The sequence below is a fragment of the Poecilia reticulata genome, linkage group LG6, assembly GCF_000633615.1.
Source record: "Poecilia reticulata strain Guanapo linkage group LG6, Guppy_female_1.0+MT, whole genome shotgun sequence".
NCBI lineage: Eukaryota > Metazoa > Chordata > Actinopteri > Cyprinodontiformes > Poeciliidae > Poecilia > Poecilia reticulata.
In genome coordinates, this window is record NC_024336.1 from 6,154,231 (window position 1) to 6,175,177 (window position 20,947).

At 40.8% G+C, this 20,947-nt stretch overlaps 2 protein-coding genes across 2 annotated transcripts in view; both read left to right on the plus strand.

Annotated features, from left to right (window-relative positions):
* Nucleotides 1-2,156: 2,156 nt before the first annotated feature.
* On the plus strand, nucleotides 2,157-3,080 carry LOC103465851 (galanin receptor type 2). Its single transcript, XM_008411045.1, has one exon. The coding sequence runs from the start codon at nucleotides 2,157-2,159 to the stop codon at nucleotides 3,078-3,080; it is 924 nt and encodes a 307-aa protein (XP_008409267.1).
* A 12,814-nt stretch (nucleotides 3,081-15,894) lies between these two features.
* LOC103465813 (shaker-related potassium channel tsha2-like) overlaps nucleotides 15,895-20,947 on the plus strand; it is a 6,563-nt gene continuing 1,510 nt past the window's right edge. Inside the window, exon 1 of the mRNA XM_008410982.2 lies at nucleotides 15,895-18,515. Coding sequence (XP_008409204.1) covers nucleotides 17,054-18,493 — 1,440 coding nt within the window. The 5' untranslated portion in view covers nucleotides 15,895-17,053 and the 3' untranslated portion in view covers nucleotides 18,494-18,515. The remainder of the gene's footprint in view (nucleotides 18,516-20,947) is intronic.

The following is a 20,947-nucleotide window of genomic DNA, read 5'->3' on the forward strand; positions in this document are numbered from 1 at the left end:
ACACTCCTGCAATGTAGAGCTAATTAAACTGTAGGTTGGGCTTTTTGTTCCCCTAACACAATGACATCATGTGTGTGTGTGACGGAGAGAAATTAGGCTGCGATTCAGAGTAATTTATGGGGTTAAAACTCACCTTAGAGGTTGGTGTGGAAGTACCAGAAACATATTGACGCTTATGTTGACTTTTTGGCTCTTGCAGCACACAACCAAGCTGTTAATGTCCCACTTGAGGACCCTGTGGCTTTTTTTTTTAACAACCCCCGATAGAAAAGACACAGATACTGGTAATGGTGTGGTAACCAAATGCATCAACGTCAGCTATATCCTGTGCTAACAGCAGCAGTGCACAACCACAGGCCATTAGCTGACACAGAGCCATAAATGCTGTGGAAAGCCTGATAAAGTCACTGTCAGGAGCCTGCAGATCGCACAGGAGAAATCAATCAGAGCAGCACGGAGAAACATTAATATCTCTGTTCTGAAGGGGCTCATCATAGCGTGACTGATATTTAAAAAAGAAAACAGTTTGCATAGGCAGAACTGGGTCATTCTTAATCAAGGCTACAGCTGGATCAATGCGTTTGCAGCATTAGACTAAAACCGAGCAGAAACCTGGAAAAGCTCTGGGAACATTTGTCATGCATCAAGCTAAGCAATCTCAGACGTTTTCTACAATGAAACAACACGACATGGATGTTATTACTGCTTGTAAACATTAAAAACCCTTTGAAATGCTCTATATATTTGTTTACAGCTGCAGCCGAGCACATAAAAGTGATTAAGTATGAACGTTTCACCGCCAACCGGCCAGGCATATGGAACATGTTACTGCTCTCTCTCTCTCTCTCTCTCTTGGTCTCTAGACAGTGGAGAACGTTTCCCTTTAAACCCAGTCGGCTAGAATCAATTTGGTTCAAGTGATGTTTGCCGTCCATGTGCTCACCTTTCGCTGTCGCATTTTGTCATGAGTCCAAAGAGGCCGAAGGTCCGCCCGGGTTGGAACGTTTCAGCGAGTCAAAAATCAGCAAAAACAGCATCTTATTCTCCACACGTTATGTGGCACTTTCATGTACAGATGAGGCAGAGAAGAAACAGCTGAGGAACAACAATGGTGGGTGTAACTGTAATTATTTCTCCTTTATTGTATTGGTATTGGTGAATTTAAAGTATTTACAAATTTCCTTATAAACAAAGATCTTTCCAGGAACATTAACACTCATAATAAGAAATAATAATAATAAAAAAGTTAGTTTGTTTTCAGAATATTTTTTGAATGTTTTTTGCTTTTGCTATAAAATGGTTGTGGAAATAAACACCTAGTTTTCTTTATATTGTTCTTTACAAAAAACAAACAAACAAACAAACAAAAAAACATTTGCAGTCATTTTATGTCCAAAAACTGTGACAGGAATTGCAGACAAGGTCAATATATCTGAAAAGTACATTTATTTAAGTAACTCGGCTAAGTGAAAATAATTATATAGATTAATTATAGACAGACTGATGCTTTCAAGCCTTTATTTTTGTTAATTATTATGATTTTTGGTCTGATGTAACATCTTGAATATCATATCGAACCAATAAGATCTGGGCTGGTGAGAAGCATGTTTAATACCTGATTACAGGTTGTTATTTTCAAGAGGTACTTTTGACAAATGAGCATCATCAGGAAGCATATTCTACTTTATTCAATATGAATTTTGTCAGGGATGCTGCCAACAGAATGACAGTAACATTTAATTTTCCCTTTGACAAATTCAAACATTGTTTCTACAGGATTTACACAATATATAAAATAGGTGGAAAAGATATTGAAATGATTTAACAAAATGTCAGAAAAAGTTTGAATTTTATCAGGGATGTGCAGACTTTTCAGCAGCAACTGTACCAGAATTTCTTTGAAAGACAAAATGACAGTCATAGATTATTTAACATTCGCTCCCAGTTGCAGGCTGTTCTGTGTTCATCTGACACATGAAATCCACAAAAAATATCTAAAAGTTTCTGGTTGTGATGCAACAACGGGTGTGAAAAGCTCTAAAAGGTACAGAGACTTCTGCAACGCGCTGGTTCGTTTAGAGGAAGAACATAAAACGTAAAAGTTTGGAAGTACAACAAGATTTTTTTCTTTTTTTCAGGTGAAAACAAGTGCTAACATGGCCGTTCCCAACACGTACGGGGTGATCTTTGCCTGTGTCTGCGGAGTGATCCTGGGCATTGGCTTCTGTGCCAACCTGCTGGCTTTCTCCTTGTTTGCCAAGAAAAACGCTCTGCGTAAGAATCGCCTGGACATCCTTCTTCTCAGCATGACTCTGGCTGATTTCCTGACCCTCCTCCTCATCCCCTTCACTCTGCACTCCGCTGTAAGTCACTCTTGGCCTCTGGGCGACATCTCTTGCAAGGTCTACCAGTTCCTGCTGGCGTTCAGCCTGGCGGCGAGCACGTACTCGCTGTGCGCCGTTTCCATGACTCGAGCCATGATCATCACCAACCCGTACCAGCCTCCCACCATGGACCTGGTCATCCTCATGTTTGTCTTGGTCTGGGCCCTGAGTTTCTTCATCAGTCTGCCTCTGCGAATGTTTGCCACCAAGGAAAGTTTGAACCCGAGCCTGGCAAACTTCAGCTTCTGTCTTCCAACCATTCATGAGCACCACTACCAAGTGGTCCTAAGCCAGTTCGTGCTTTATTACTTTATTCCAATGCTGGTCATCGCCTTCAACTACGTTCGCCTGGCGCTCTTTCTCCACAAGAGCCCCGTAATGTCGGTGTCCAGTGCCAGGAACACCCGTAGAGCCTCTGTCTTGGTGTTTTTGGCTGCTGCCACTTTCTCCGTATGCTGGCTGCCTGGATATGTGCTAGAGCTGTGCGTGTACCTGGGACTGTACCGCCACGGACGGGCTTGGGAGACGTTCTACTTCATTTGCACCATGCTGCAGTACCTGCACCCCAGCATCAACCCGGTGCTCTATGTGCTGCTGTCCAAACGCTACGGCCACAGGAGGGCAGCCTGGCTCTTCAGCTGCGGCAGGAACAGAGTGCAGCCGCAGGTCACCAGCGTCACCACGGACAGCTTCTGATGGCAGACACGTGTCGCTCCATGGTTATGCTCATGTTCTCTGCTGTGTGGTATAGTTTCAGAAACTGCTATCAAACTGTTATCAAAAAAACATAAATCTACGAGAGGTTGGTTTGAAGACTGGATGTGCTGCAAAAACTCTGTAGCGACAATCACCCTCCTAAAGTTTTTGATTTGAAGCATTGCTTAAAGGAGACGCACTCAGAAGGATGCAGTGATGGACATCGAGTTACATTTGTTTCATATCAGAAGACTTCGCCCATCTCCTTAGTAAACGTTGTTCCGTTTTGCTTTTTATAAATCGTGCCGTGCCCTGAGTTTTCACTACAACATGGCAGGCATTAGGATGCAACACAAAGTGCCTTGCTTTTGTTTTCTGTTCTGCCGAGATTCTGCCGAGATTGCTGAACGGATGTCAATGACAGGAAAACTATATTGCTGGTTCCTTTTATAGGCACCCCTGTCAAAGATGTGTAAAAAATGTTAGTCTGGCATAATTTGATACTATTGTCAATACTTTGCATTTCAACCTTTTGCTTTAACATTTCACAATAATTCCTCTTACAGTAGTCCAGAGTCCTGGGTCTTCTCCTGCAGCTCTTTTTTAATTCAGGTCTGTGTTTAGTGTCTGTGCTTTAGAGCATTATTCTGTTAAAAGAACCCAGTTATGACCCATTTTCAGTTTCAGTTCAGGGCGAAAACGGATGTGTGTTTTTTGGTCTGGGAGGGGTAACATTAAATTTTGACTGCTAAAAACAATCTTTGAAAATACAATATGATTAATTTTGTATTTGACAGGATCCCAATTTTTTAAATTTTCTTTTATTTCTATGAACAAAATACAAATAATTAAATTGTGGAGGGCCCCCTGCTGGTCAGGGCCCCTAGAATTGTCATCACTTTTCACCCCTTTTCCGCGCCCCTGTTCACACCAACCCGACCTGCAGGTTTGGTTGCTGAAAATAATCTGTTTCAGGTCCATCTGAACAAATAGCATGGAAACTGTACAAGTGCTAGTAGAATTTAACAAACTCTACATGTTTATGTTTGTGGTGGTAGGACAGAGTATGGTTTTTACCTGACGTGCCTCCAAAAAAAGATTTAGAGATATTTACATATTTACGACAGAAAGTCATAACTTATTAAATTCCAACAAACCTTGATGAGTCAAAAAAATGTAAAGAAAAAATAATAAATCTTCAAAGAAATGTATTTTAAACATGCTAAAAGTGACAATTATTATGGCACCAGGGATTTGGACTTTTCTCCCACTGAATAAATTAAGTTTTTTTTAACATTGTAGTATTATCCCACTGTAATAAAAGGCGTTTACTGAGGTGCCAAGCAATGTGTCAGACTCTTTATGCCTGATATTCACTTTAAAATAATTGTCCTATTTAGGCCACAATAATCTAGGTGGCTGTTTTAATTAAGACAGTTATATTACAGCTTGTGGCGCAACACTGTTCAGGGAGAGATTGGGAGCTGTATCTGCGTAAACATGCTATATCAAACTGTAAAGCATGCAAGGGCAAACTGATAAATTTACTCCCAACAGTGATGCTGATCTCTGTTCACAAGACAGCTATTCTACCAAACAGCAATAAATCACTCAGTGGGATGTGCTGCCTCTGTGAAAGACGGCCATTAAATGTGAGCCTCATGATCCCGAAGTGTGAGGCTACAAAAAGAGAAAGGTAAAACCGCAGGCTGAGCTGCAGCCTCTCTGTTTTAATAGAGTCATCATAAGAGCTATTTTCCAACACCCCACAGCTTAATCCCACACCAAGCAGATTGAGGAGATTTCTTATCATTAATGGTGTTTTTGAATTTTAAATGCTGCAATTGAATGCTGCAGATGTGCTTTAAACGCATTTTAAAGCTTTCTTTGAAGAACGACCTCGACTTGTGCAGCGTTTTGTCGAGTCCAGAGGATCCCAGAGCATTCAGTCACTCACCCAGTAGCTGTGTTGGTTTCATTAACCACTGAACTGGGAGAGTCAAAAATGCAAAAATGAATTTGTTTGATGGAAACACGTCAATTTCGTAAACTCGTGTTTTTCGATAAAACATTTTTGAGATGGGATGAGGTGGTTTATCGGCGCATTGAAACTGCTGTGGAAAGATGTTTCTTGCATCACATGAGTTACATGATCAGCATCCGGAAACGATGAAGAAGACGACAGGAAGCAGTAGGAGGATGATGGTTAGTTTTCATTTTCTTCAGACAACGTGCAGTCGGCTCCACTAGAGCTCTCACAGCATCTCACAATTCGCCAAAAGTTGGGCGTCATTTGAGAGTGTTGAATCCGTAGCTTTTCTGTAAAATAGCCGACTGCAATTTCCCCAAATGGCTGCATGCGCAGCCGCTCCCAAGTATGAGGTTCTTGTTGCTCCAAGAGGCGAACGTCTCCTCTGATGGCTGACAGATGACGAACCTTAGCGTCACGGTTGAACTATGAATATGTCTCGAGTGAGTATTCACATCTGTCACTACCAGGATTTTTAATGACGCACCACGTGAACGCGAATTTTAATTTTATTTCAAAACACAGCAATTGCGAAATTGTGTTTTTTTATTTATTTTGTTTTTGCTGTTTTTTTTTTACATAAGCAGAAAAGCGACAAAGGTTTGTAAGAAAACGCTGCTATTGATGACTGCTGGACATCACCAGCAGTCACGGCGGGTGAATTGTCTTATCCAAAAACACAACAATGTAGATGAACAGAGTTCGAATCGGCTGCCTACTGGTTACAGGACAGACTCCTACCACCATTTCCTAATATTTTAGTCAAGTTTGTTTTGCAATATGGATCAAATTCTCCATTTCAACACTCTTCTTCCCACTCTCGCTGGGATGAATGTATTTTGTTCTAGTTTAAAGAAACCCAGTTGGATTCCCCCACTGACTAATGTTGTTATTAAGTTTAATCCACATCTCTTGTTCTCAGCAAACATTTTGAGCACCAGCTGTAACTCTTAATGTCTGATAGTCAGTTGAATAAAAAGACTTAAGGTCAACCCACATTTTGAAAGTAGTGATTACAACAATCAGCCAAAGGTTCTTGAAATCTAAGTCATCTTGATAAAATACTTTGTCAATAGTTTGTCTTTAGACTTTGACAATTTTTTCGCAATACTTACGTTAAGCTCATTTACAATTTTCACAGGGTTTTGTTTGTTTGGTTTTTATTTTTGTACTTGACTCCATACGGTCAAGTGTTGCTAGATTATATAGCAACACTATATAATATAACACTATATTATACAGTGTTATATAGAAGCACTATATAATATAGCAAAACCCCAAAAACCTCAAAACCCCCAAATTTAAGTTTAAAGATCTATTTTTGCAACACTCTATAATGATTTTGCTGAAAGCCGTTTAAATTTGAGGATCTGTTTCTGTTGAATTGATAAAAAAACAACAATAAAATCAGAATAGAAAAATAATCCACTCCCTTTTTGTACCATCAGAAGCGCACTGCTCCATAGAAAAATCACATCTTTACACTCGGTTAATAAATAATAGTTATGTGATAAGTTAATCTTCTAACTATTCGACTGTCTGTATGTTTATTCTGTGTTATAGGAAACACTGGCTTATATTAATGAACATACATGCTTATCAAGCAAGAAAATCTAAATCTCCAGTTCATCCTCATTTAAAAAAAACAAAAACAATCTATTGACACTGTAATGAGTCTTCACCACCAACAGCAGCCTATGTGCCACCCTATAAATATCCTCTATACTGCTGCATTCAGACTGATCTACAGCTTTCCTTGCAAAGAGATGGAAATCACTTCACCAACATGATCATAAACCGAGACTCATTGGAGGAGAGACTAAAGGCTGAAACACGCTGCAGTCCAACCGCATCATTTGAATTCCTGAGAGACTGCATTCTCAACACGCAATGTGAGTTAACCAACATACATAGCTGACAGAAAATAGTTGCGGCAACACACTGTAAGATCAGATAGCTCCTGCCATGAGCTAATCATTCCATGTGGCGAACAGGCGAGTGTTGAAGGAGCGCTGGCCGTTTATTTATAGGCGTCTCTAAGGTTCCACCACAGGGCTTGCACTTTAGAGATAGATTCAGTTACAGCTCTGGTGAAAGACAAAAATACTGCATCTACACTGACACAAGCTGGGCTTTAAATTATTGATACGAAGCGAAGGGGAGACAGTTCTAAGAAGGTGTAGTACTTCATATGGATTTACATTGTGACAGAGCTGTGATCCGTGTTTGATGGAGATTTTGGAAGATTAGCACAAGGCTAACGCAAAGTACTGTGTGATTGTGGAGTAGAAATAAAATCAGTTTTTTTTTTAAATAAGTGGGTAAATGCAGGGCAATCCCAGAAAAAGCCCCCACCATAGGCTACAAAAGGAGCATCTTTATTGCTTTTACATTGGTATCATTGTATATTCCAATCGCATACAATGACAATAAATAGATACTTTTAGTTGTCATGTAGCAAAATGTAGAAAGGTTTATGATATTTGAACCTTTTCTCAAGACAAAATTCTGCGTTTCAGCTGAGTGAACAACTCTCCAGATGCTGCTATCTTCACCAAAACCAGGCAGCAGGTTTCCTCAGAAATAAACCCAACAGCAGAATTTATGCGCAATGAAAAAAAGCTCTTCATTTTAATCGATCCATATGGATTCATAGGGCTTATTTTAAAGCTAAAGGATTTCCTTGCAGTGTGTTCAGTCACAGCCCATTAGCCTGAAGCCCCCAGGACCAGCGCGACCTGACGCTGCAGTCCAGGCGTTTGTTGACATTGTAAAGGCTTGCTGTAATATGCAGGTACATGACAGGTGAAGTGCAAAAAATGGAAAACGCTGGAGTTAACACTGAGTAAACTAGACTTCAGAACAAGTGAGGCCTTGTAAGCGCCAGTGTAAATGTGGCACTTCCTACAAAATAAATAATCAGGAGGAGAAAAATCTGCGCTTGCTTCAAATAACTCCTGCAATTATTTGTACAGGCAGAAAGTTTTAATCATTTGATGATTAAAAACAGCTTTAGGCTTAGATTTGTTTCTGAACACACTTCTGTTCAGCGTCCAGTGGATTGTTTTTGTTGCCACAATAAATAAACTAGAAGCAACTTTGCGCGGGGTCGACGTCCCACCGGCCTTGCAGAGGAAACCTTTGCAACATTCACTGCATTTTACTGCCCAAATACCAAGAAATGTGCAGCTGCAGCTGCTGCTGGAGCTTCTTGTGTTTTCTTGTGGATTTCTGAGAATAAAATTTTATGAGCAAGTTGATGTCTGCATTGTTCAATTCAGTAAGGTTGCTCCAAATTTACAGCAAATGCCATTTCAGTGTACTATCAAAGCAAACACATCAAATTGGGAATGTCAGTCATGCTTGTGTACACGCTGCAGCTGTGCTAATGGTGGAGACACATCTTAGCACTAAAGGCAAACTGTTTATTCGTTATCCTCTGTGACCATGTTAACTAGCTTTAGCATTCATGGCAGGGAACTAGCTGTAGCAGGACCACAGGGAGGAGGAAGAGGAGCTGGGCTTTTATCACAGATTATCTGTCTCACGTTATTCTGTCAGGATTTGGTGACAGTTTTAACAAATATATAAGAAAATGTACTGTTTATAAATTTACATACACCCGACATGAGAGTTGGAAAACTCCAATTACAAGCGAAAATAGGAAGTAAATGGAGCAACGTAATCAGGAAGACAGACCATAATGAAATATGTAGAATTACCAAATCTAAAAAAAAATAAAAACCCTTCCTGTTTCATTCATTCAGAAATTCTACCTTAACAGGTGGGAACCCAATTTTAATTCCTTATTTGAACAGGGATGAATATTTATAACTCTAATAGTGTGCGTGTAGGAAACATTTTTGTTTTTTAGCCTGTTGTATTCTTTTTGAGAGAGACAATTGCCAAATAATACAGTGTTAAATTAGAATTTACAATAAAATAGCTTCGAAAGGTGTGACCTACAGAAACACGGTGGAGAGTACCAGAAAGGATCCTTCTGCTGACTGACTCAAGGGAGCTTGAGAGCATCTCTGCTTGTTTTACTTACTAGAAATCAAATCTGAGCAAAACTACAGTGTTTGAAACTTTTCTTTCCAAAGGGAATATTCATCAGTCACACAGAAATACTTAATGTCCAAGGAAGCCAACAGGAGCTCAGGCGGAAGGCTCTGCATGCTAATGTCAGAGGAGTCTTAGAGTAAAGCGATAGCAAAACAAAGTTACCAATAAAAATTTTCCTGAGAGACCTTTGAAGTCCCCCTTGATTAACAACCCATGTGTGGTCCTCCAGTGCTCTGATCCCTGTGTAGTCGCACCCCGCCTGAATGCTTCCCTTTTTTGGCTCGGTCTGCCAAAAAAGGGAAAAGTTTGATCAAGGCGTGAAACAATAATCCAGGCTAGGAGTGAGACGCGCCCATGCCAAGGTAATTCAAAGGAACCCATCCCTCCGGATCTGAGATATCAGGTGTCACGTCTTGCTGCATGCCTCATCGCCGATCAGCAAAAACATGAACATCAACTTCAGATGACACCAGGCTAAATTTGGTGGCTATCAAAACGCAGGAACTGGCTAGGAGCTTGGCCGGGGTGTCCACTTTCCCTCGTGGAAGCCCTCAGTTTGAGCACCTTACTTTGATGGATCTAAGTTGAAGTATGGGTAATGAGGACTGTATAAACATAGCGTAGACTCACCGGGGCCGAAACTTTCACACTAATAATTAGAGGCAGCTGCGCTGCGCTCAGATCTTTGCCAGGTGATCAGGCTGATGAGTCTGGATAACATGGAGTATTCACGAGTTTGCATCATTGACGCCCCGCCACGTTCTGGCTAATAATAGCACAACTTCATCAGAACTGTGCAACATGGAGGGAGAAAAAGCATACATTATTTTTAATTAACATAAGTCTGAACCATAATAAATGAAACATTGACCAACACTTTGATGCGTAATGATGACAAAATGCAACTTTTACTTGTTTTCTGCCTGGTGTCTCATTTGACTTTGCATTTTTGTGTTTTTATGATGCGAAGCACTCTGGACAGACTCATTGCTGAAAAATACCTTACAAATAAACTTGACTCAAACTTGATTGATAAGATACAAATTGAAATTGTGACCCAAGATACAATTAGAAGTGACATTTCTGTCTACTGTTGCATTGAATCCACACTAATCCACACTGTGAAAAATATCAATCCTTGTACCAAGGATGGAAGGTGGTGGGAATATGTGTGGGGGCATTGAGAAAGATTACTTGCAAACGGTAACCTTTGTCGGTCACTCTGTGTCGTAAACTGAGCTCAATATTTCTGTTTTGTTGCAGCCATCAGACTGGTGACCCTTTCATTGACTATTTGCACTATTTTAGTGCCAAAAAGACCAACTCACCTAGCAACCTTTGTTCCTGTCAGCCGCTTCTCTTAGACCGAAGATGGACCAATATTTCTTTGATCTATGTTGTCTTATTGACTGATGTTTTCTGAGATACCAGTACCATCTCACACACCTTACAGATTCACTGTAAGACATGAAACGGCTTGACCTTTGGCCACTTTGGGTAATATCTATACAGGAGGCAGTGGCAACAAAAAAAAAACAATTTCCCACAGTATTTCCGACAACTGAGGATAATAACTTGAGAACCTGAAACGCTTAAAAAAGACATTTGCGGACATTCAATGTGTAGAAGGAAGTGTTCGTAGCCCATTATTTTATTGCTTTCCAACACAGATCTTTAAAGTAATAATGTTTATTTACTTGGTAGCACTAGAAGAAGTGGAGATGGTGGTGATGGTCTGGACAACAGAATAGGACAGGAGATGCAACTGGCTGTCTACAAGAGCAGACAGAGAAGAATATGCTTCAGTGTTTGCAGCAAGATGTATAATCTGGAGAGTTAAATCTTTCCTAACATCATCTGTGTCTTAAAAAACTCACCCAGCTGATATAGAAGTCTGGTTTGGTTCTGGGGAAGCGCTGAAGATGATTGTGCAAATAAGGGCTTTTAATCGAAAGAGCAACATCGTGGACAAACCTGAGCATCGTTTTCATAAGACTGTCACAAAACAGCAGACTGTCTTCAGTCAGAGGCTTCTTCAGATTCGCTGTACGACAGACTGCTACAGCCATCATCATCTATAAACGTAATCTGTGAAGTCAGGCAAAGTTTTTGACCTGCAAGTTCTGAAAAATACTCTAAGTTTTATGAAAGCACCCTGTAACTTCGTGGAAAGAAAACAGTAGGTTACAGGAAAGGACCTAGTAACGACCAAAAGAGTAAAGTTAAGGGAAAGTTCAGGCAGCTACACAGTAGGTCCAAAACAGTAACTTCAAGATTTCTGAGAGTATTTTGTCAGTACCCTATAAATTCTGGGAATGTAAACTGAAAGGTCTGGTAAAGTTCTGCAAACTGCAAAACAAGTTCTGTAAGAACTTTTCTAAGGTATACAGTTTTTAAAGCTATTGTGTTATTTCTAGGAAAGGAACATTTAAAGTGCATAAAGTAGTCTGCACAGTTTAGACATTGAACTAGTAACTTTCAACTAAGAAACCAGTAAAATTGAAAGTTGAAAATGAGTAAAGAAGCAACATGTATTTTTATTGACTCTGTTGCTGTGCACCATTTCAACAATTTCAAAAATGTATAACCTTTAATGAACCTGATGTATTTTAGCCCAATTTTAGCTTGAAACATTGTTTTAATGAATGGCAATTATAAAAAAAGCATCTGAAATTTGCTACATAGAAGCAATACGGACTGAAATGCTAACAATTATTTGTTCTCTGATTGTCATAAAGACTGAATAGAAAGTGTTGACGTTGTCATCACACACACACAGACACTATTTATTTATTTTAATTTGAGCAGAGTGGATTACGCTAAAACAGTTTGAGTAGCACTCAAACTGTTTTTGAATGCCACCATTGACCATCTAAAAACTTCTCTGTCAATTTATTAGAGCCTTTAACACTCAAACATGACATGCACCTGTATTCACTTACCACGTCCACGCAGACACAGACATGCATGCACTCAGTTCAAATAGTTGGCCTAGGGTTCAGGAAGACATGAGAGCCCAGAGGAGCTGCTGACACAAGCAGCTACTGTGATTACCTCACGTCTGTCATGGCTCTGAAAGGAAACCCATCCTGAGTATATTTAGACAAAGACAAGCTTCAAAAGATGGAATAATGAATAATGCTGTGCTAATAAATAATACTGTGTAGCCTTGCAAGAGTATTTATGTTGTCTATTTTTTTTCTCCATATTTTGTTATAAAAACTGCAATGCCTAATGGTCATTTATTTAGGTTTTATTTTCCAGAAGTTGTACAATATTTTGAGTGATCCACTTTTCTCGACATAGCTTTGCATGTAGAGACTAATTGTTTTGATTATTCTTCGTTTCAGATAAATTCAGGTTCAATCAGGTGGGGCAGGGAGGGATTGCTGCGGTTACAGATTTTCAATTAAATTTGGTTCTGGACTTTGACTAGGTCTTTGTGGCAAATTAATAACCTTTCATCTAAACCAGGTCACAGTGCCACTGCGGCATCGCTTCGATAAAAATGGATCCAACTGTCTGTTTAGGGTTGACCTGCTGCTGGGAGGTGAACATCTGTCTCATCTATTTTGCTATAACAAGTTTATTTTAAAGCATTATTCTTTATTTAGTTTATTTCTTACCATTGTTTCTTTCCATGCCCTTCCCATCTTAAGATGTTAGACTGAAGAGAGTTGGATGAAAAGTTCAAAGTTTGGGATTTTGGTACCTTGCTTTAACGCTCTCTTCTCTGATATTGGTATTAATAATACTTTTTCTTCACTGACATTCACAAACATACAAAAATTAATTCCCTACCTTCCAGATTTTTATATTTAACACATTTTGAAAGCTGTGCACTATGCAACTACTTTGTGTTTGTTTAGTAAATGAAATTCAACTAAAATACATTAAGGCGTGTTGTTGTAATGATAAAGTTTAGGAAAACAAGGCGGTAAGCTGGGGCAGACTTTAGAACCGGCGTACTGGGGCAGTAGGTCAGGCAAAGATTTTTCTTTTCTTCTTTTTTAATCATTTTGCAAACATATTGTATATAAATCTATTTCATGTCAGTATTTTAGGATTTTTATGAATATGAACTAAATTTCTTGGTCAACAACATGGACAGATGATTGTTGGCTAGAGGACCAGTTAAACCTGCAATGCATCAATTCATGTCTGCTGATGTTCGGACTGTCTATTCATGTAATTTGCATAATAAAATAATTTTTCCTTAGTGAAGAGGACACTAAGACTTGCTTCAGCCCAGGGACCAACATCCTTGTAAATCCGACTCTGGTGGTGAGGAAAAAATGAAAACAAGAGGCCTAAGATGCCTGTAATTTTTTAATTTTAACTGATTAATTATGCTAATACCATAACACCAGGCACCAAAAATGTCTCCAYTTGATGTTGCAACAAGCAGTTTTACTTCTAGTAGTTAATCTTTACCAACGAAAATGGCAGGCAAGATGAGTGACTTAACAGTATTTTATCACTGAGGGGGTCTCCTGCCTTCATAGGCCGAGCCATTAATAACGATGGGAGGCTCCTCACTGTCAGCAGTCCTTCATCCTGCCAGCGTTGCGGCACGCCTCCCTCAGGCTTCATTAGGACATTCTGCCGCACAGCTAAGTCCGCCCTATATCCCTCCACGTAGCTATCCTTTACACAAATACGATGACAGAGAAAGCAACACACTCGTGTCAAACAAATGGCAGCTCGCAGCGCCGAMGGCTTCAGCGGTGAACGCTTCCTAAAGCGGAGGAATGTCACGGCGAATGCATTTTAAACAATTACGCTCCTCACATTTGTTCGGGCTGAATTTAGAGTCACGTGTCCGCACTTGTTTTGTTATTGTACGTTTCCGTGGATACAGTCTTGACCTGACGTGGCTGCGTGACCCAGACAGACATTTGCCGCGTGCTATATGCTAACACACGAGCAGCAGGTGGCACCGAGTCCAGAAACTTGATATTTGACTTTAAATCCTCCTCTTTTGTTCGACAAAAATCACGCCCCTCTGATATCTCTGTGAATCGTAATCCTCTGAGAGCGAAAGGGTTCTTGTTTTCTTCATAGCGGGTTTAGAGCCACTGCACATTAATTCATACCATCCGTTTTGCGTTTGTTGCACTGATTAGCACCCCCCCCTCTTCCCCTGAGCTATTCTTGGGAGTCATTGTTTAGCCTACAACTGTGGTGTCTTATATACAGCGTTATGAAATGACTGCAATTGAAAACAGCTAGTTATAATTAGATCACAGGAGTTTACAGTCTATAACTGGGCCACATTGTCTAAAGCTTGAGTCATTCACTTTGTGTGGGAAAAACTGAAATCAAGAAGGACAAGTTTAAATGTACTTTTAATCCAACACTGGTCCTTTTTCAGGAACTTCACCTGATCTAAGATCCCATTTTGCAGTGAAAATGAGATCTTAGATCAGGTGATTATTCTTCGTTTCAGATAAATTCAGGTTCAATCAGGTGGGACGGGGAGGGACGCCGAGGCCACTTGTATTGCAGGTTGTCGCTGCGTTCAAAGTACTAGACCTTAAAGTGCAGCTAAGGATGGATGTTATTTTGGCTGTGGCTTTGTGAAGGCGCTATCCACTCCCACTACTCAGGTGTCAGCACTTTCCACTGGCTGGGTCCAGGATGGCCACTGGCCTTATCCGAGCATTCGGGGTCTTTTGCCTTATCAATTCCAGGGCACATCTAGCAGGAGTTGCAAGAGAGGAGAAACAACGTCATTCTGCTTCACTAGTTGTATGTGTTTGGTTATCAGGATACCTGTCAAGTCTCCCGTTTTGGCTGGGAAACTACCGTATTTTACCACTCTGTCCTCTATTAGTATTCTCCTGTAAAATGTCCCGTAGTAGAGTAATTACGTCACAATCCATCCCCCGTTCTTACGGTAGTCGGTAGTTTTCTCCCCATCCTTTCTTAAGGTAGTCTTCTTCCCATAATCCCCCAAACACCGCATCAGGGCTTACACTAACCCCACATACCCCATCCTCCACCCATCCACCTCGGACAGATAAATATTTCCCGTATTCTCAAGTCCAGAACTTGACAGGTATGGGAAGGGGCGCTGTGACTCAAAGTAGATCCAGTCCGAGTCCTGGAGGTTCCCAGTGAGACAAGAATAACCTCCTGACTTCATGAATGAAGGACTTGCAGGGATCAAGACTTTGTTCCTGGGCTGAAAACAACCTGGGCCTTCAGTAAGAAATACAGTGCCTTACAAAAGTCTTCACACTCCCTAAACATTTTTTTATGTCTTTTTTCACAGGCACAAACYTCCATCTGTATTTTAGGTCAACATAAAGTTGTCTAATCGGATTGCCACTGATTCAAAATTCACTTTTTGACTTTGAGAAAAGGGAATTTGTGAAATTTAATCTCAGGTCTTAGAGGTTTGGTAAAAAGTCTGCTTTTGATCAGTTACTGAGTAACTGATCAAAACTCATACATAAAAAAAAAAAAAAAAACTTCTAGGAGTATTTTTACTACGCTGTACTTTTCATTTTTACGTCAGTAATTTTATAATGAAGTATTGTTACTCTTACTAGAAGAAAAATTGTGGGTACTGAAAGAATAACCTTATTATAACCAAAAATTCACAGACACGCACCTGSAGTTGTTATATTGAAAGAAATTGATTTGGAAACATTTTTCTCTTTCTTTTTTCTTTTTAGCCTTCTTGTAATTATTATTTGGATTATTTTCATTTTCATGTATAAAATATCAAAGTTTCCATGTAACTTTACATTTTGGTCCATTTGATAATGTAATGTGGAAGAAGGTGTTCTGGTCTAGTCCAAGCCTCAACCTTTTAATCTACATGCCAAAATCTGCGTGGTGTGGATACCAAAGTGTAGATGGGAAGACTGATGACTGATGAGTATTTTTAGGAGAAAACCTGCTAACGGCTTAAAAAAAACAAAAAAAACAACAACATAAAACTGGGTGTAAGGTTCACCTTTCAGCAGAACAACAACGCTAAACATAGGTACGAAGGAATGGTTTAGGTCAAAGTGCGTTCTCATGTTAGAGCGGCCTAGTCAAAGTTCAGAGCTAACAAGAGTCTATACATTTCAACATTAATGTTTACAGAGGTTCTCCAGCTAATTTGACTGAGCTTGAGCTATTTTGCTAATTTCAATTAAAAGAAAAAGAAAAAAGAAAAACTGTAAYGACGTTTTAAAAAGCCATGCAGGATTTTATTCCTTTCTCATGATTTTTATTTTTTTTAGCTTGTGTTTGTGACACAAGCTAAAGGCAATTCCTGCTCATTGGAAGTATATTGACAATACATGGATATAAATACTTTTGCAAGGCACTGTAAACCAGAGGACTTTGAAGCAAGACACTGTGAAGAAACCCACAAAATAATTTGGAAAATTGTAATCAGTAAAAGAAAAAAAGAAAAAGGAAAAAGGAAAAAAGCATCCCGATGGATTTACTGAAATGAGGCAGTATGAGAGGGACAGCAGCAGCAGCAGCAGCAGCACCAAGTGTCACCCAGTCCGCCAACATGGGGAGGGCTCTGGAGTTTAAAACGGTGTGAATATGATAGCCCATCTGGAGCCTCTGGTCCTGCTTATGCAAGWGGAGATCTCCGTGCACGATTGAAAGTTGTCAGTTYGGAGGCACTAATCTGACAAGACGCCGATTTAAATAAACAACAGACAACGACTTTTGGATATCCTCAAACAAGTCGATTGGAAAGGAAAGTAAAAAAAAAAAAAATGAGAGTTTGATTTTATCTTGCAGTGGAGGCCCTGCATGAGAGATAAGGTTTTGGAGGACAAAAAAAATCAGGCACCGGGGAGGTGAGTGGCGGATTTACCCTCAGAGGGGGTAAAAAAAACAACAACAACAAAACCAAAACATGACTGTGGTGTCCCAGGACAATAAAGAAGAGGCTGTGACGGTCACCCCTTTGTTACAAGATGCTGCTGACTTGGAACCGGCGGACCAGGAGTGCAGCGAGAGGGTGGTCATCAACGTATCGGGCCTGCGCTTCGAGACGCAGCTGAAAACCCTGTCGCGCTTTCCGGGGACGCTCCTCGGGGATCCGCGCAAGAGGACGCGCTTCTTCGACCAGCTGAGGAACGAGTACTTCTTCGACAGGAACAGACTGAGCTTTGACGCCATTCTCTATTATTACCAATCAGGAGGACGGCTCAGGAGGCCCGTGGGTGTACCTGTGGACATTTTCCTGGAGGAATTAAAGTTTTACGAACTCGGGGAGGAAGTCATAGAGTTGTTCAAAGACGACGAGGGCTTGCCGAGAGAGGAGGAGCGGCCGCTACCGACCAACGAGTTCCAGCGGCAGCTCTGGCTCCTGTTCGAGTACCCGGAGAGCTCGGGACCCGCGCGGTCCATCGCCATCGTGTCCGTTATGGTTATTTTGATATCCATCATCATATTCTGCATGGAGACTTTACCGGAGTTCAGAGAGGTGCCCCCCGAGCCAGAGCAGCACGCCAACGGAAGCGCAGACAGCAAAGCGCCCAGCCCCTTCACAGATCCCTTCTTCATAGTGGAGACGCTTTGCATCGTGTGGTTCTCCTTTGAGTTCACCATGAGGTTCCTGTCCTGTCCCAGCAAAGCGGCCTTCTTCAAGAACATGATGAACCTGATAGACGTGGTGGCCATCGCGCCTTACTTCATCACCCTGGGCCTGGATCTGGCGGAGCATGAGGGCAGCAGTCAGCAGGCGGCCTCCCTGGCCATCCTGAGGGTCATCAGGCTGGTGCGCGTCTTCCGGATCTTCAAGCTCTCCAGACACTCCAAAGGCCTGCAGATCCTGGGCCAGACTCTCCAGGCCAGCCTCAGGGAGCTGGGGTTGCTCATATTCTTCCTGCTCATTGGAATTATCTTGTTCTCCAGCTCGGTGTATTTCGCCGAAGTGGAGGACCCCGAGTCGACGTTTTCGAGCATACCCGACGCCTTCTGGTGGGCCGTGGTGACGATGACCACGGTGGGCTACGGAGACATGTATCCCTCCACCATCGGGGGGAAATTCGTTGGTTCCCTTTGCGCAATCGCCGGAGTGCTGACCATAGCGCTACCTGTTCCCGTCATCGTGTCGAATTTCAATTATTTCTACCACAGAGAGAACGAAGAGGAGGAAAATGTGCAGTACATCCATGTGACCTGCGGGCAGCCGGAGCAACAGTGCTCCTTTGGAGAGACGGATTCCACAAAAAGTAACCAGTCCCTCTTCAAAATCGAGTCCTATCAGGGGAGCGACGACCTTGAGGTCCTGACTTATCCAAACGCGACTCAGCCGGAGGTTTACACAGGAAAGCTGACGGATGTGTAAACAAGACAAGTTTTTGTTTCTGGTGAGTTTTAGTTGCGGGGGGGTTTTATGATGCACGGCCGGTCCAAGGTTTTATGAGGCCCGAGGGAGAATTTCATGTGGGGGTCCATTACAAACTCCAAAGACACGTAGAGTTTGCCAGATCCGTTTTACTGGGGCGCATGTGGCAGCATTTGTCTTCCTTAATCAAATATCAACAAAAGAGCAACTTTATGAATTTACAAGAGATTATAGCTACTTGAATGTAAAATAGAAAGGAAGAAAAAAAAAGAGAATAAATTATGTATTTTATTTTGCAAATTAGAATGCACTGTGAAGCCACTTGTGCATCTTTAAAATCTTCTACAAAAGTTCAGGATGTCTTAGAAATGTTGCATAAGCTCAGCTCAACTCAGTCATTTTATTACCGATTGGGCGAGTTTTGCCTTCAGCACTGCTTTCATTTTTAGAGATTCAACAAGGTGTTGAAAACATTCCTCAGACATTTTAGTCCTTATTGATATGAGAACATCCATGAGTTGCAACAGATTTTGCGGCTGGACATCTCAGAGATGTTACCTATTGTATCTGGAGGCCATTGGATACAAAGTGAACTCCCTAATAATAATACTGAAGTAGGCTGTGGCCTTTAAATTATTCTCAGTTTGTACTAAGAGCGACATTTTGCCAACAGCAGCAGCCCGAACCGCCTACATAAGGCAGTATGGACAGTTATTTCCTGTTTGTGCCAAATTCTGACCCAGTCGTCTTGATTGTTGCAGCTGAAACCAAAACTCATCAGACCAGGCAATGTTTCTCCAATCTGTTGTTTTCCCATTATCACGAGCAAGTGGAAACTGTTGCCTCGGTTACCGTGTTCACAGCTGACAGGAAACACACCTAGTGTGTTCTTCTGCTGCCTTATCACATCTGCTTCCAGGTTCAGAGGTGGTAATCTGCATACGTTGGTTCAAGTTGACCAGGTTATTTTACTTTCTGACATCCTCAATATTTTTTAGACAGCCTAATGGTGCTTGTTGTCAATTATAAATATACACTGCTCAAAAAAAGTAAAGGGAACACTTAAACAACACAATATAACTCCAAGTAAATCAAACTTCTGTGAAATCAAACTGTCCACTTAGGAAGCAACACTGATTGACAACGGGGACCCTCGTCGGGTCAATCAGTGTTGCTTCCTAAGTGGACAGTTTGATTTCACAGAAGTTTGATTTACTTGGAGTTATATTGTGTTGTTTAAGTGTTCCCTTTATTTTTTTGAGCAGTATATAACAAAACAAAATTCTAGTTTTGAAGCATAATGCAAATGTGAAACCGCACTCTTTTATTGGTGCATCTTCATGATTTTGAAAAAGAAAAAAAAAGTAACAATAATTCTGCTGCTGGAATTGTAATTTTTGGCCTAAATGTTGCCGATTTAACGGTGGGGCCATGAATGAGTTAAAGAGATTTAGAAAGAAGTACTTTAAACAAATAAATAAAAGGAGAATACTGGTGAACAGATAAATAAATACATAAGTAAATATTGTGACTCAGAATGTTGTCTTTTGCTCCCTTATGCATAGAAGCTTGTCTGACCAGAAGAGACCAACTTCATTTTTAAATGTGGCGATTCTCCAACCTCACATTCTGCATTTAAAATGATTGTATTCAAGTTTTTTTAAAAACACACCCGCTCTCGCTCGAGTAACTTCTCCCCTTTTCCCACACAGTGGGGTTATTGTTAGAGGAACTACATGACATCATGACAGCGCATATAAATAAGCGCGCCATTTTTGGCACATAGCGCGTGTCATGTCTGTGCCTTTAAGCTTTTCTGGTGTCATTTTACCGTGTTGAGTATCAGGCGGGCCATTTTAAGGCGTAAGAATGACGTTCAGAAAAGTTTCAGGGTGGGGCAAGGCTTTAGGGTGGCCGTCCTTCCTCGAGACAGCAACGTAAAATATTAACATGAAAAGAAAAAAAAGGAAAAGACTGTTTATGAAACCAAATTATGAGACCCAGACTAGTTGGGGAAAAAGTAAAAGCGGAAAATAAATGAATAAAAAATTGATTATTGCTAGCTAAAACGGCATTAATACTTATTATTCGTTGCTGAAAGTTAGGCAAGAACTATTTTTGTTAAAGGAAGAAATTCAGCTGCGCATTACTCACAAACATGGAACAACAGACAGGCAAACACACACATACACACACAGTGGTGTTTTCATCACTTGTGGGGACTTCACATTGACTTCCATTCATTTCTACAGCCTAACCCTTACCATAACCTTTACCATAATCCTAACCATCACAGACTTAACCACTAACCCAAAAATAACAATTTCCCTCATGGGGACCTAGAAAATGTCCCCACAAGGAGCAACAATCCCCATAACCCCACATTGTAGACATAAATAGGTTCCCATAAGGATATAAAACCTGGCACACACACACACACACACACACACACAC